Consider the following 15,439-nt stretch of genomic DNA (forward strand, 5'->3'; position numbering starts at 1 on the left):
TTGAGTACTATTGTTGGGCATATGAAAGGTTCATTTTAAACATCAAGTAGGCGTTTTTCTTCAAATTAGAGTATATATCTACAAAAGTAAAAAGATAAAGATATTGACTATGATTACATAGAAACTTTTACTAATCAGCAACTATCAAGAAGCTTGTTGTTGGAGCACATTATGCATGTGGAACACATTATGCAAAGCTTTTGCTTTTTAGTGATTATCAATTGAATTTTTGTACTTGTGACTGGGCACCTTTTCCAGTTTTGTTATATCTATAGTATAAGTGGAAGATATGAGGAGAAACTCCTATTTTAACCTGCCCATTCTTAGTTATCCACACAACGGTGTGCAGTACCAGTACTCTGTACCCTGATAGAAATGCTCTTGGTACATTTAGCAGGCACACTGGTTCAGTGAAGTAAAGGTTAAATTGTCAAGCAGGGGTTTCGCTGATAAGTGATTGGATCTCAGTGGGCTGGCGATTTGTTTTTGACAATATTTCTCTCTCCTGCAGTACGAGGTGGTATCCGATCTGTATTTCCAGAACATCATGCAGTACTACAACTTCTCTTCCCGAGTCACAGCGGATCAGCTGAGAAAAGCCCCCAACAGAGAGCAGTGAGTAGTCCGGATAAAGGGCAACCGAAAGAATGAAAGCCAAAAAAAACTCTGCGTTTCACAGTCACTGCAGGGGTGTTTTTCTACTCTTCCTGTTGTTTTTATTAAAACACTTTCTTTCCTGTGGTCTCCTATGGTTTAAACATACCTATTTGGTCTGCACTTTCCAGCCCTGGATCATGAGAAAGTACATGGTGTATTTTATCTTGCCACTCCCATAGTTCAGTGTAGGAAAGCACACTGTAGGTACGGTACAATAATAGGCACTCTGACCAGGAACATAGAGGAGTGACCTCAGCCAAGGTGCCGTTAACATAATGGCAACACCTGTGACTTGGAGGTTACCTGTAGACTTGTGGTGACGTCAGGTGCTATTTGAGTGGGCTGGAAGAGCCTTTCCTCATTTTCCCCATGCAGTATGGGAGCCACTGTTTGAGACTAGATATAAACGGCTGCCATTTCCAAAGTGGGTGTGTGTAAAACGAGAACTGCAAACAAATTAACGTAATAAGTGTGTAGAAATGCTGAGGTAAAACAACAGTAAAAGTGCAGAAATACTATGAAGGAATGGTCTTCACTTCCCTGCTTTGGAACTAACACTGCATTAATTATAACAGCACAGGCTTGCTGTATAGAGTCAGTTCAATAAGCAGGACTTAATAAGTGATATGTCTAACAAAAACCTTCATGGTGGCTCTGCTCAGTGCAATTTCTGCAAAACAGACACTTAAACTCGGTTGTCCCTGGCCCTCCCCAGCTGAAGAGCACACTCAGCAGGGACCTGGGACTAATCAGTTCTGCTAGACAGGGCAGGAAGACCTGTGGCGCTGAGCTCCAGTCTAAACAACGAGCTCATTCTCCTGTTTGACGGTGATAAAACCAATAAAATAAACGCTGGAAGCTGTCTGTCAGCTTTACATTTCCGATTGCAACTTTCAGTGCGAGATTTCACAGGAAAAACAGGCTACTTTTCACATTTAAGTTTAGGTGTGTTTAGTGAAAACCATTGATGATAAAATGCAGACGTGTCTTTGAAAATGCCAGCATTGCTGTTCCTCTTAATTATAAAAACATCAGTAGTTATTCTACCTCAGCTTGACTTGACATAATACCAGGTTGTCTGTCTCGTGACGTTCCTGTTTCTGATATGATCCAGAAGGGAATGTTTCTGGTGTGTGCTTGTACAGTCAGAGACTTTCCATCTACAACACTGATAAAAGTGTTGGGCTCCTCACTGACATGTTCAAGCAATGGTAGAGTGCTTGAGCAAGATAAGAGGTGTGTGTGTGTGTGTGTGTGTGTGTGTGTGTGTGTGTGTGTGAGTGAGAGTGACACTCATTATCAAACTATTTATCATTCAGCACAGTTTAAAAAATGTCCTTTATATACACACACATAAATCACCGTATATACTATATATTGAGTAAGATGTGTCCTGTATAGAAAATGTCCCCACAAAGATAGTTCGACACAAAGTATATAAATGAACAATCTGGGGCTGTATCCACATACTTAAATAACATGTTTTTATAAATAATATGTTCTTTTTATATAAAAGGGATGGTTTTATTCATACAAATATCAAAATATTTATTTCTAATCTATTTTAAGCGAGTGTAGAACTCGTGATAGAGTAGTGATTATAAATGGTGTCAATGAGAAGTGCCCACAGTTAGGAATACAAGCACTTGTGAGTAAAAGGTCTTTGACTTTGCAGGTGGAGTATGACTCCTCCAACTGTGAATGCCTACTATTCCCCAACCAAGAATGAGATGGTTTTCCCTGCAGGGATTCTCCAGGCCCCTTTCTACAGCAGGACTTGGCCAAAGTAAGATATTCCAGATCCCGTTCACCTCAGATCCCTTCTATTCTTGTTCCTTCCTTTGATGTTTCTAAACATCTGCTCAATGGCCTAAATATTGAGGTCTAAATCTGTTCCTCTGTTATCATGCAACTGGTTCTTGTGTAAGTGTTTCCCTAGAAAAACTCTGTAACAAGGTATAAACATCTTGCGGCAGCAGTAGCGTCATGGATGGTTTGTACTATTTTGATTCTTGCACATGGAATTGCTGTTTGTGCTGCTGAGTATGTTTGGCTAGAATTACTTTGGTTTTAATTTGTTAGGAAGGTGGCTATTTAGGGTAATTATTGCTAACCAAAAATGTAAGCAAAGAAAACAATTGGAAATAAAAACGGTTTGTAGTACTTTTCCAATTGTTTATTTTCCCATGTTTTACTTTAAGCTATCTTTGCTTTTTCTTGTATATCTGTCGGCTTCCCTTTGCTGAAGCACATCTTTACATGTGAAAGTATAAGGAGTGATGTGATGAACCACACATAATTAAGAGAAAGATATTTGAAAAGTAGGATTAACAAATGATATCAAGTGTTTATTTCAATACAGGCTTGTGTTTTGAATTATTTTTATTTCTAGGGCTCTAAATTTTGGCGGTATCGGTGTTGTGATGGGACATGAGCTGACCCATGCTTTTGACGATCAAGGTACAACCCCTTTTCATTGCCATTGCTTTTTATTAAAACCATTTTGGTGTCAGAGCGAAACAAACTGCAACAGTAGTAGAACCTCTTTTTCAAATGTGTATGTTTACTAAGATTTTTTCTTTCTCTACAAGTTAAAGCATGTTAAGTGACTTGCTAAGCTGAAGTAGTGGTAGTGGTGATGGTTTGTGCTTGCAACAGGGAGGGAGTTTGATAAGGAAGGGAACTTGCGGTCTTGGTGGAAGTCGGCCTCAGTGGAAGCCTTCAAGAAGCAGACGCAGTGCATGGTGGAGCAGTATGGCAACTACAGCATCAACCAAGAGGCCCTGAATGGGAAACACACTCTGGGAGAAAACATCGCAGACAACGGGGGCCTGAAAGCTGCCTACAAGGTGAAGGATAAGAGCCAATATAAGCCTGGAATTAATACAAAACATATTTTGCCTAGACTAGAGTATTGGACTTCCCAAGCTGAGTCTTCACCTCTAATGACCTCCTTTCTGTTTGCTTTGTTGTAAATCAGAAAGAACATTAGAATAATTCTTGTTTTCTCTGGTTTGGAGTGAATTTAGCAACTACGCAGACATCTGCTAAAATATGTCTCGGTAGGGGCCGAAAAAATACCGTACATGATGGATAACGAGGGCATCCTGCCCTTTGTTTCACGTGTTCTTTCAGCTGCGTGAAATGTCAAGATGTTAACCAGCAGGTGAACAGAGCAGTGTGAGAATAGTCTTTACTGAAACCATCATCTGTGACTGAAAACCTGACTACCATGTCTGTGATACTTACTTTTAAATGTAGTCTTTGGTTTGAGAACATTTTTGTAGTTGAATTGAGTTAGATGTCTTTTTTTTTTTTCAATGTGGACATACCAATCTCCTGATCCTGCCTGTCCTCTGCTGTGCTCCTGAAGGCCTATGAGAATTGGATCTGGAAGAATGGTGAGGAGGAGGTCTTGCCAACTCTTGGAATGACCAATCAGCAGCTGTTTTTCATTGGGTTTGCACAGGTTTGTCTCTTTTGCTGCTCTTTTATTTCGCAACAAAATGCAGTGAGGATGTTGTGGAACTGTGGTCATTTATAAGGCACTTCAATCTCAACTTCACTTTGATTTCATGGAGTTTTTGACGAAAGTTCAGGAGGGATGAAGGCAGCCGAACGAATTAAACTTGGCTGCCACAACTCACGCTTATCATGATATAAGCACCCAGTCTCCATATACTGTATGTCTCCATATATACCACGCGTCACCCTCTCCTCATCTTCACTTGTTTTTCGCATCCCTCCTCCCCGTCCAATGGCCAGGAGGTTGGTCCTCAGCCAAGTGGGTTAAGCCAAGTCTTCACACCTCAATAAAAAATTCTACTTTCTCTCAGTCTTTGGCTGCTGTCATTTCTCAATAATTTCCCTTAAATGTTAGTTTAAGTGCATGGCACAATTAAGACTGTGAAGCTGGTTCTCTTTTCCTTTTTAAGGAAAAAGTTGTAGTTAAATATTATTTACAGGGCTTTTTGTGACCAGGGTCTGACCTAATCTTACAGGTATTTTTTTGGTGTCATGGACTGGGAGATTTCTCTATCTATCAATTTACTGCAAGATCTATATAGTTTTAATACTAAATCCGTTGCCAAAAAGATTCTATTAGGCTTATCTTCCACACCACCTGTCAAAATCCAGTTTTCCAAAATCAGAGCTGAGAGAAGGCTTTTTTCACTAAATAATTTCTTTAAAAAGCATCCTTTGTAGAGCCTGCTAAATAATTGACATGCTTAAAGCACTGGTCTGTTCAAACATCTATCTAAAATTATTGGTCATTTGATCTCTGACTGTACATACTGTACCAGTGGGCACAAATAACACTGGTGTCCAGGCAGGGATGGTTTAGTGGGGGGGACAGTGTTTGTAGGCTGTAAAATCATCGGCACTCCTATAGATATAGTGCCTTCTGGCATGTACCATCATTGTTCTCCAATTTGTCTGTGTGACGCCTCAGTGCACAATCTACTACACAGTTGTTTGAGTATGTCATCTTATCAGCATCCTGTTATTTCAATTTGTAAGTGCTTTCCTCCTCTAGGAAAGCAAAGAGCCGACTCACAACAGTGAGATGTTGTGTGAGCTTGTTGCAGTTGTCTCTGCACGTAAGGAGTGAATCTTGTGTATCCTCTCTCCCCGACTGCAGGTGTGGTGCTCAGTGCGGACACCTGAGAGCTCTCGCGAAGGCGTGATCACAGACCCACACAGTCCCTCTCGCTTTCGAGTCATCGGTACCGTGTCCAACTCCAGGGAATTCTCCCAGCACTTCAACTGCAAGCACAACTCCCCCATGAACCCCCAACGTAAATGTGAGCTTTGGTGATTTCCAGTGCCATGCCTATCCAGGACAAGAGTGACTGGGAACTCCGGGAATGGGGAACGTTGCAGAAGGAGGCCGTCAACATTTATAAACCACTGAGATGCTATCCTTTCCGACAATCCCACTGGACCTCCGCTAACTTCGGAAGAGCATGCTGTTTCACTAACTTCAAAATGAAACTCTGTTAAAATATTTTTGGGGAAGAGGAAAAGATGCAAAACACTGGAAAATGGAAAATAAGAAAAAAAAGAGAGAACTTCTACTTTTCATGATTCAGGTTTTGTGTAGAAATGATTATTTTTAAGCACGTTATTTATTTTTATGGTTGTTGTAAGTTCCTGTTATTGTAGCTCAATTTTTGGATACTTAAACATAATTGCTTTTCAGTTTGTTTATTCCATGATCAATGACTGCATATTTTGAAGAACAGTCTTACACACCTATATATAAATAACTTCATAATCGGCTGTTTCATGAGAAAACTGTGATGGAAGGTTAATGAGCAAGGAATGTTCAAAATAGCAAGTTGAGAGAAGACTATTTCTCCCATGATGTGTCTTGTTATTAGTAGTTTATTGAGCAATACTAAGATGCTTATACTGACTGGAAAAGAAATTTCCAGAGAAAAGAACTGATTTGCAGTTCAGTGAGGAAGGCTGCTATGATTTAAGCTACTGTAGTGCTGTATGTGTGTTGTCTGTCCGGATATTAAAATGTTACATATAACCTACCAGCGCTTAATGTGTTAATCATCAGACTGCAGCCTTTCAGGACTGACACACATTTACCAAGGAGAATATTATTAAGAAAGTAAACTTAGTCTATTTTGTATGTGCTGGAATGCTACAACAAACTTTTTTCTGTTGCATTGTTCTCAAAGCTTTTGTAACTGGGGTGACCCTTTTTAAAGACACAATAAGGGCCTCTAATTTCGATCTACAAGCAAATAAAAATAATTATAATTACCTGAAGTGATAAAAATATTACAAACAGTGCTGCGTTTAAACTGTGTCATACCAAACGTACCAGGCAAAACTGCCGGAGGAGTGTTGATACTACACTCTACTGTTCTTGGGGTGTAGTTAAATGGAGTTTAATTAGTGAGCTTGAACAGTACTAGCTGAAATTGTACTATCTTATGGACTTTAAAAAGCTTATTCATTGATTTTACACATGAAAAGGCTGTTCAATCCAATATAACCACTTTGATTATACCACAGAATAAATGAAAAAAAGAACTGTATAGAATTAATACAATTATCTCTTAAATGTAATTTTTATATGGAATGCAAGAAACTAAATGCGCAACAGAAAAGGGTTAACTGTGTTGGTTCACTTGTGTTGTCAAAAATCCATTGGTCTGTCAGTACATAACAGTCAGAGGTCCATTACATCAAGAACTTATGTACATAATTAACCACTATTTCTGGGTTTTATTGGTCAAGTACCACTGCCTCTATAGTAAAAACGGTTTCCATGGGCACACTTTCCATGGGATTTTCAGGTTGTTGTGAACCACGGCTGCACAGCCTAGTTGCTAGCTTCAAGCCTCCAGGCCAGTTGTACTTTGTCCTGGTCTTGGAGAGCTCAGTGGTTTTCTGCTGTTAATGCCTTGATTGAATCATTTGTTGAATTGATTGTTTTAAATGAATTCAACAGGCCTTATCCACTAACGGTTTTAAATTCCCTAGGAGACCAAGCTTGGGGATGAGTTGTGCTGCTTGCTCCTGTGTGTTGGGGTGTGAAATCCAGTGCCATCCGAGAAACTGATACCCATTTCTGTTCAGTGACCTGGGGCAGGACCTCCCCTGTCCACACACCTGCTTGCGCAAACGTACAGCGGTGAAAGGGGCTGATTTGTTCTTGTGCACAAAATTAATGTATGGTTTGTGAAAGAAAAGGGTGGACTGGGTTCTCAGACCATATTCTTAAATTATTTCTGTTTTATTTGTTGTTTCTGTACATTTGTGTAAATATATTCTGATCACTGAATGGGGTTTGCATTGTACAAGAAACAGGTCTTCATTGGTGAATATGTATGGTTGTCTAGTTGTTGGTTTTGTTCTTTGAAAGTTGTCATTAAGATTTCGTATAATGAATGAACCTCCATTGAACACTGTTATATATATATAGAATTGTTGGTCTAGAATTATAACAAAAACGTTTTCTCCCAGTCTCTTCCGACAACTCCTCTTTAAATCACTGCATGACACTATAGTCTGGCTATTTTAACTGTAGCTCTTACAAACAGCAGTTTTTTATCCTAATGGGATGAACTGGGCTGTAACAATCTGTGCCCCACTGTGAGTTCATCATGAATGACAGGATGTAAAACCAAAACAATTCTCTATATATTGTTTACAGTTACAATTGTAAGAAAAGCCTGATGCCTTAAGCTTTCAACTTGAAAGTGTAATTAAAGACCTTTTTAAAGAAGTACATTTGTGTTCTTGATTTCAAGTCTGACAGCAGTTGCGCTGTTTGGGATGATGGGAGTAATAGGCGATATTGATGGTGAAATGACTGGAAGGGGAGAGGGTCATTATTAAGCAAGTACTATACAGATTTAACACTGAATCTGTTTGGCGTACTGAAACAGGAGCAGGGAACGCCCATAAAAATTCAGTGGCAAAACTGGATTAATAAAGGCATTGTTCTTGGGAGTGCAGGTGATTGAACCAACTGCAAAACTGTGGGGCTTGATTTAAAAAAAAAAAGAAGCCTTTGAACTACTCGATAAGTTGCTTGGATCTGTAAGTTACTTGCAATCAGGTAGCCCTACAAACCATTACTCTCTGACGTGTTTTTTTGTTCTTTTCGCTTTCTGTACAGCACACTGTTACAGTACCTTCTGGTGACCCATGCCTTTTCCTCTGTAGAGTGCGGTGTTTTATTACATATTCAGCTCAAATCAGTTCCTGAACACACAATATTAGTCTTCTTATATCTAATTTGTATGGTTCGTTATGCAAGTAACCCAGTACCTTCGTTTGTGGTAAAGACTAAGACTCCCGCAGTGCTGGGATTTAGTTCCAGAAATTCCTGTCTATGTGGAGTTTGCATGTTCTCCCATGTTAACAATAGGTGCTCCGGTTTCCTCTCACAGTCCAAAGACGTACTGGTAGGTTAATTGGTTCTAGGGGGTAAAGGACCCTTTTGCAAGTGTGTGCAGGTTTGTGTCTGTCTGAGGATGAACTGGTGTCCCATCCATGAGGGTACCCTGCCTGGTGCCCGTTGCTTGCTGGGATAAACTCTGGCTCCCTTGTGACCCTGTACTGGATAAAGCTGTTTAAAATAGATGGAAGATTGTGGTATATGAGACTAGGACATTTTTAAAAAATCAAATACATTTCTCTGCTAAAAAAAAAAAAATTAAATCCTAAAAATCATACGCCATACATGCATATAAAGCGCGTATGTACATGAAGCGTTTTACATTGGACTAAGTCAAGGTATTTAGAAAAGGAAGTAATACTTTATTTGGAACATCCAAGTAAACATAAGGCGGTCTTTAAGCAATACCTTTGCAGGGGCGGTACTTCACAGGACAGACGCTAGATGTCACTAAGATCCTTAACTATTTTGGTTTTAAAAAGGACAATTTAGGACACGGTTACACACTCAAAAGGACTGTTGGATTTTAAGAAAATTCCGCCACCTCATTCACCTTGATTAAAAAAAAGTAAGAATAATTTCCCGAGTACATACTCAATGCATTATCAATCTTTTTCAGTTGTTTTGTATCTACTTACGTTAATACTTTTGGTTCCTGAACCATACACTCAAATTCTAGGATGGTAAAATCGTGAATGTTTCTTCAACGTTGTATAACTGCTATTGATTTATTGAGCACTGCTTAAATCATTTTCACTTATCAGAGGCAACAGGGCTTCTAGCATTTATTAATCAGACTTGTGAAACGGGCATGATACATGTACATAAATAACCTTCTCGAGCACAAACAGCACGCTTTTTACACCCTGTCAATTGGGATTTCCAGAACGACAATTTCCGTAAGTAGCCGGAGTTAAAAATCCCCAAACCTCGTTGGCGAAGGGAGTCGAAGATACCCGAATGTTGACGTCACCCCCGTTGGGGGGGAGCAGCCGAGCATTTCCGGAAGCAACCGACGTTTTCCGAACCTGTCCGTCCTGCCGGACTGCTGGAGGCGGCCGCAGCGCCATGTTGAGCGAAATCTCCCTTCTCACTGAAAAAGGACTTTTAAAATAACAATTACTGAGCAAGAAACATTAAGTAACTGAAGAAGGAAAAACCGGCGACATCCCTCTGGGAAGCAGAACCGAACCGGAATCGAGGAAGCCCCGGCCGGGGAGGGGGAAAGCAGCCCCCCCGCCGTCCCCATGAAGATAAAACCCCAATAAAAGCGACTCTTTCCATTAAAAAGGCATTTTTTTTGTACTGTCCCAGTACAGCACAGGGATTAAGGGCCTGGTCCGGGGGGAAATCTGTCGCTGTACTTTTTTTTTATATGTGTACAATATATTTTTTACACCTCTGTATTAATATTTATTATTGCCTACATCTATTTTTCTTTTGTTGAATTTTTTTGCGATGAGTTTGCCGCCGAAAGCGGTACCGAAATCAGCCGCTGCCGCAGGAAGTGGACCCGGAACCGGGCCGTCTCCGCCGAGCCAACTGCGGGCTCTCCCGACCTCCGTGGCGTTACCGGGAGCCCCGGCCGCCCCGCAGCCGCCCGCCGCGCCGCCGCCGCCGCCGCAGTATCCTTCGCCCGGCCGTGTCGCCCCCGGCCCCCCGGGCCCGGGAGAGAGGTCGGAAGGGGGGTTCGGTGAGGGTGCCCACATAGCAACCAGAAACATACCCCCCGTCTGCCCCCAGAAACATACCTGCTCCGGAGAGCAGGGTCCCGGGGCATTCGTGCTCCGGCGAGGGGGGTAGGGGGTAGGGGCTGGGGCCGGCGACGGTAAGTCCAGTAACGCCGGGCTTTGTTCGTGAACTTGACAGGTCCGGTCTGCGCTCCCCGGAACGTCAAGTTTTGTGTTGTGTGTGTGTGTGTGAGTCTTGTGTTTCTTCCCCTCACCCACCCTCTGTCCGTTTTGGTAGAAGACAACGGGTGGGATAGGTTAACCCGGGTGTGCGGCGCAGCTGCGTTTCGGGGAGGAGGGAGAGTGGGGAAAAAAAAAAAAAGCACAACGACCCCCGGGCGCAGTTTTCAAGATTTTACATTTATTCCGTCTGCGTGGGGCCTGGCTCTTGTCGGTGTTTTTTTACCCACCCTCCCTTCTCTCTCTCTCTCTCTCTCGCTCTCTCGGCAAACGGTTTGCGGCAAAGACAGCCGTTGTTTCGTGGGCCTGTGCCGTGTTAGGTACCAAACGAGGTGAAAATGCATTGATCCGCTGAACTCGGGAGCGATAATATTAACGCTGGACTTGATCTGATTTTTTTTTTTTGGGGGGGTGGGGGAGCAGGGTGAGTTAACCGGCTCCCTAGTGTCTTGCCTGTGACGCGCAGGTCCGACCCCGTAATACCGGCAAAGCGGTGAATTGGCTGCAACACTGGGTTGTGTTTACATATGCCCAGCCGGTGTGTGCGCCAGGCGGCTCTGTGAAGGCAGCATTGCGAGACACTGTTGCACAAAGGGATCGCAGCAGCCTGCTGCGCCCAGTAAACCGGATGTATTCTTTTCGCTGTAACTACAGGTAAGATCACTTTTATTCCCGTGATTCGAGGTGTAGACGTGGGGCTGGACGGCAGCGGGGCGTGAAGCAGAGGTGCTGACAGCCACCACCACACCCCTCCCCCGAGGCCGGGTTTGCATGGAGAGCTGGGCGGACAGGTGCCGGCTGCCCGCTTTGGTTTAATGGATGCTGCGTCAACGGGGATGCGAGGGTGTAGCCTACCCCCTTCAAACCCATGGTCAGCGCTGTCAGGGGGCGATCTGAGCGATGTCAAGTCGTACCCCTGGTTTGGGGAGTAAAGAGGCGAGAGTCTGGGGGAGAGAGAGGTGGGACTAGGGCTCCATGAGCAATGGCAGGATGGCTGTAGGTGTTGTGGAACGATATCACTTAGGGTCTTTTGTTTTTTTTGGCTTTCAGGGAGTCTGGTCCTTGGAGGCCCTTTGGTCTATTTCAAGGGAAATCTGACATTTTTGCAGCTAACTCCACCACATTTGGAAAGTGTGTCTGCTTTTTATAACACCCTCATAACATTCCCGACAGACTGAGGAGCCGCAGTGTGTATTGTAACAGCAGACGTGTACGAAGGGCTTAAAGCTTTTGTGTTTCATTGCATGCTTTTTGTGGTGTTTGTATGGGATGAGCGTGTCTGAATGCGTGCCTTTTGACTGCATGACTTCATAATGGCTTTGTTCCATTGGTCGTTTTTATCCGTTTTACATCAAAACCCCCCATAGCTGTGTTGGTGCCCCTCCTGCATTGTTAGGTTGCCTCCCCAGCCTCAGAGAGAATGGCGAGACCCCAGGTACTAACTGCTATTGGAAGGGGAGGGTGAAGACTGAGAAACAGCCTGCGATTTAATAATGATGACATAGCTGGTAGAAGGACTAGGAACCTGCTCAGTTGGTGATGGCCAGGTTTAGAAATGCTAGTTACCTTGGACTTTGCTTGTGCCACTTGTGCAGTTTTGAGTTCCACCTTTTAATATGGAGGTGCTCTTTTTGCCCTGTTAGGTTCACTATCCATAATTGTAGTTTTGCATAGTGTTTGTATGTTTCTGCCTGTGTGTCTGCGTAGGTTTCCACCTAGTGCTTCAGTTTCCTCCACGGGCCAGAGACATAGTGGTAGATTATTTGGCTTCTGGGAAAATTGGTCCTGGTGTGAGTGTGTGCGTGTGCCTGGCGATGGACTGGCGTCCCGTCCAGGGTGTACTGCGCCTTGCGCCTGCTGTTCGCATTGATGGGCTCCTGTTCCCCGTGACCTTGAACTGGATGGAGTGGTTTGAAGCTGGATGGATAAATCTTTAAGCTGCTATACCGGTTGCTGGATACTTGTATTGTAAGGGGTGATCTCCAATGGACTGGTCAGCCTCCCCCCTGTTTCCTGATGACTATTAATGTGCTCACATGATACCTCAGTTTCGAACAGTTATGTGAACCCAAGGACACAAGACAGGTTATAGATTAGACGTTGGTAGTTAGTGGCTAATTGATCTGAGATTCTTGTCTAGCCGTTTTGTGAAAGAAGTCTCAGTATTGGCTTCAACAGCAACATGTCCGGGTGTGTTGTTCCATTCCCTGGCAACCATTTGTGTAAAGAACTGCTTCCTGTTATTGGTTTTAAATGCACTTTACATAGTTTCCGTTTGTACCCTCTGATGTGATGCGTCGTTCACTTTTTATTCTGAAAAATTCCACTAGCTTGATTTTGTCAGTTCCTTTGAAGACTTTGAATACGTGGGTCAGGCCGCTGCTGTTTTCTGTTCAAGACTAAAAAGGTTTAGCTTTCTCAGCCTGTGTAGTGTATACAGTAGTTTAATATACGTGGACATGCACTTCAAGTCAGTATACAACAAAGTGTTATTATTTGGCATGACTCATAACAGTAAATTGTTAGTTTTGCTTTTATTTTGCTGAAGGTTTGATGAGGAAAAATCATTCTCCCTTTATTATTTCCCAGATTCTTCTAAAATATGGTCCACCTTTAATTTCTTCTGGTATCATAGGTTTCAATGCAGTCCTGTGGGGTTAGATGCTGCTTTATTAATCTAACACTTTTCATTGACATTTTCCACCGAATATGTTAGTACTGCAGTGAGTCATTCAGGACAAGTTGCAGTCATAAGCTCAGTTTCTTTCCCATGCATGGTTGCCTATTTTAATCCAGTACAGTGTGCCACATACTCTCCACAGAGCTCTCTCTCTCTCTCACTGCACCTGGAGTTCAGTGTGGCTGGTACACCCCTTTTCAGGTTAAACAGGGTGATAATGTTCTCATGTTGATAGTTCACTGGGAGTGCTAGGTACGTGTTTGTGCCAGATTGCCAATTGTATTACCCACTCATTGAATCTAAGAACAGGGTGGTTAGGAGCTCACAAAGTCTTCAAAAGTCAAAGATTAATGTAAGCATTAATTAGTCATTTTTGTAAGCAATTCATAATGCAAGTAGCTTTTCATATGGCCTAAAGTAATTATCATCGTTTTCTTAATCCTGTTTTTGGAAAGTGTAATTTAAATAAAAATAAACAAGGTTCTGGAATATTGATAAATCATTTCTTTGGATTGATGAGTACAATACTCACACCACAGGTACATAGAATGTAGCTAAGCCTGCATATTTTTTCTTTTCATTTATTTTACCTTGCAATGTAGTATTCTAGATTATTATTTTTAATTATACTGCACTGTTTTGTGATGTGATTTCTAAATACAGAATAACATAAGTACGTGTGCACCTGCACCTTCTTTTGCTCACTAATTTCAAAATAATTCTTTATCCCACATGGTAAAATAAAAGTGGGATCTGAAGTTTTTAGTGCTGAGAATTATCAATGGATCATATTGCCCATTTTGTAGAAAGAGGTGAGCTTACAAGATAATGTCACAAAATATCCTTACAAAAGTCTAATTTATTCAACATGAGACACAAAGTGTACATTTTATGCTGACTGTTTTACATCTACTGTACACTGTGCTGGCTGAGTCAGAGTTACTGATCCATTTCCCGTTTTGTGATGACAGTCCTCTGAATGCAGAAAAGCCTTTTTCCTTTACATTGGAGAGTAATTTCCATATTCTAGTGGCTCATAGAATGGCTCTCCGTCTTCATTGATATTCTAGGGTAGTGTGATTAGTAGTGCCTCTCTTTAATTTTAGTGGTGCAAAAATAAAGTTTACAAGGCTGTAAAACGAGCCTTGGGCAAACAATTGATCACAAAAGAAAAACGTTGTATGTCAGTTGACGCATAAAAATGCTTGTAGAGGAAGGCCGACAAAAAAAAACGTAAGTATTTTTGTTTACGACTTTTTATTCTGCCTCAAGCCACTTTAGTCATAATCCTCATAAAATGTTTCAGATTATATTCCTTACTGCACTAACACAACCCTTTGCACTTCTACTCGTAATTTAGACCAGAATTGCAAAGCAATCCCTGGGCAGCAGTGACATCAGGCTTGGACAGCGACTGTGGACAACCGGCTTGAATGATGACAACTGCATAGTATTGTGGAGGATGTTGTTGTTCCTATCACTAATCCAGACTTGGTGCGGGTGAAAGTGTTGATTGAGCTGTAATGTCTCAGGCAGGTGTCATTTATGTAAACCTCTAGTTATATACAACAGTGATTCCCAGCCCTGGTCCTGAAAGACTGCTGTCTGTTGGCTTTTGTTCCATTTGAGGTCTGAATCACTGGTACTAGTTGGTGCCTTTAATTGCTTGCATGTTTAGAGTGTTGGCTTACTAGTGTTTGCTTTCAGGCCTGAGAAGACACACTGGTCCCACAGGATAGGATTGGGAACCACTGACCTAAAACACAAGGACAAATATTATTTGAAGAACAGTCGGACACCACACATTGTCAGAGCATCATAATTCCTTAATTTCTGTTATCTTATAGTTTGACGAATGAGTGTACAGTTGCAGAGCTGAGGATATGCTACTTGAATTGTTACATTCAGACCTCATCTGTGCATGGGAAATGATGAAGGCTGTAGGTTGTATTGTACTTTATACACTATGTTGGAACTGACTTTTGTAGTCCAACTAGCCTGCATCTCAGTGATGCCCTAGACTAATTACAGACACGCAAGCATCCCCTGTGTGGTATATTCTCAGGCTGACAGCATCTTTCTGCTGTGTGATTCAGGTTGTGTGTGAGCTGACGAACAGACAGATGCACCTCAACCTGACACCACTGCCCCAAGTCCCACAGGTGCCCCGCCTATTAAGACAAGTCAACAGTAGTGACTCAGGAGTGTTATGCTTAAAAATAACCAACAGAAGTAAAAGCTGGATAACAAAAGCAATAGTAA

General features: G+C 42.1%; 2 protein-coding genes across 16 annotated transcripts in view; both read left to right on the plus strand.

Moving 5' to 3' along the window:
* Window positions 1-7,909, plus strand: part of ece1 (endothelin converting enzyme 1) — a 46,557-nt gene extending 38,648 nt beyond the window's left edge. For all 4 annotated transcript variants that reach the window (XM_088616825.1, XM_088616827.1, XM_088616826.1 and 1 more), the window contains 6 exons: window positions 512-615; window positions 2,333-2,443; window positions 3,050-3,117; window positions 3,316-3,506; window positions 4,031-4,126; window positions 5,300-7,909. In XM_088616825.1, the coding sequence (XP_088472951.1) occupies window positions 512-615; window positions 2,333-2,443; window positions 3,050-3,117; window positions 3,316-3,506; window positions 4,031-4,126; window positions 5,300-5,476 (747 nt within the window). In that variant the 3' untranslated portion in view covers window positions 5,477-7,909. The remainder of the gene's footprint in view (window positions 1-511; window positions 616-2,332; window positions 2,444-3,049; window positions 3,118-3,315; window positions 3,507-4,030; window positions 4,127-5,299) is intronic.
* Window positions 7,910-9,587: 1,678 nt separating this feature from the next.
* Window positions 9,588-15,439, plus strand: part of LOC148642026 (eukaryotic translation initiation factor 4 gamma 3-like) — a 68,601-nt gene continuing 62,749 nt past the window's right edge. For 8 of the 12 annotated variants that reach the window (XM_088617318.1, XM_088617321.1, XM_088617322.1 and 5 more), the window contains exon 1: window positions 9,588-10,212. In XM_088617318.1, the coding sequence (XP_088473444.1) occupies window positions 10,046-10,212 (167 nt within the window). In that variant the 5' untranslated portion in view covers window positions 9,588-10,045. Of the gene's footprint in view, window positions 10,213-10,579; window positions 11,152-15,439 lie in introns of those variants that run through there. The other 4 variants (XM_088617325.1, XM_088617330.1, XM_088617328.1 and 1 more) reach the window with 3 other exon arrangements.

This window comes from Lepisosteus platostomus, chromosome 23 (assembly GCF_059453375.1).
Source record: "Lepisosteus platostomus isolate fLepPlt1 chromosome 23, fLepPlt1.hap1, whole genome shotgun sequence".
NCBI lineage: Eukaryota > Metazoa > Chordata > Actinopteri > Semionotiformes > Lepisosteidae > Lepisosteus > Lepisosteus platostomus.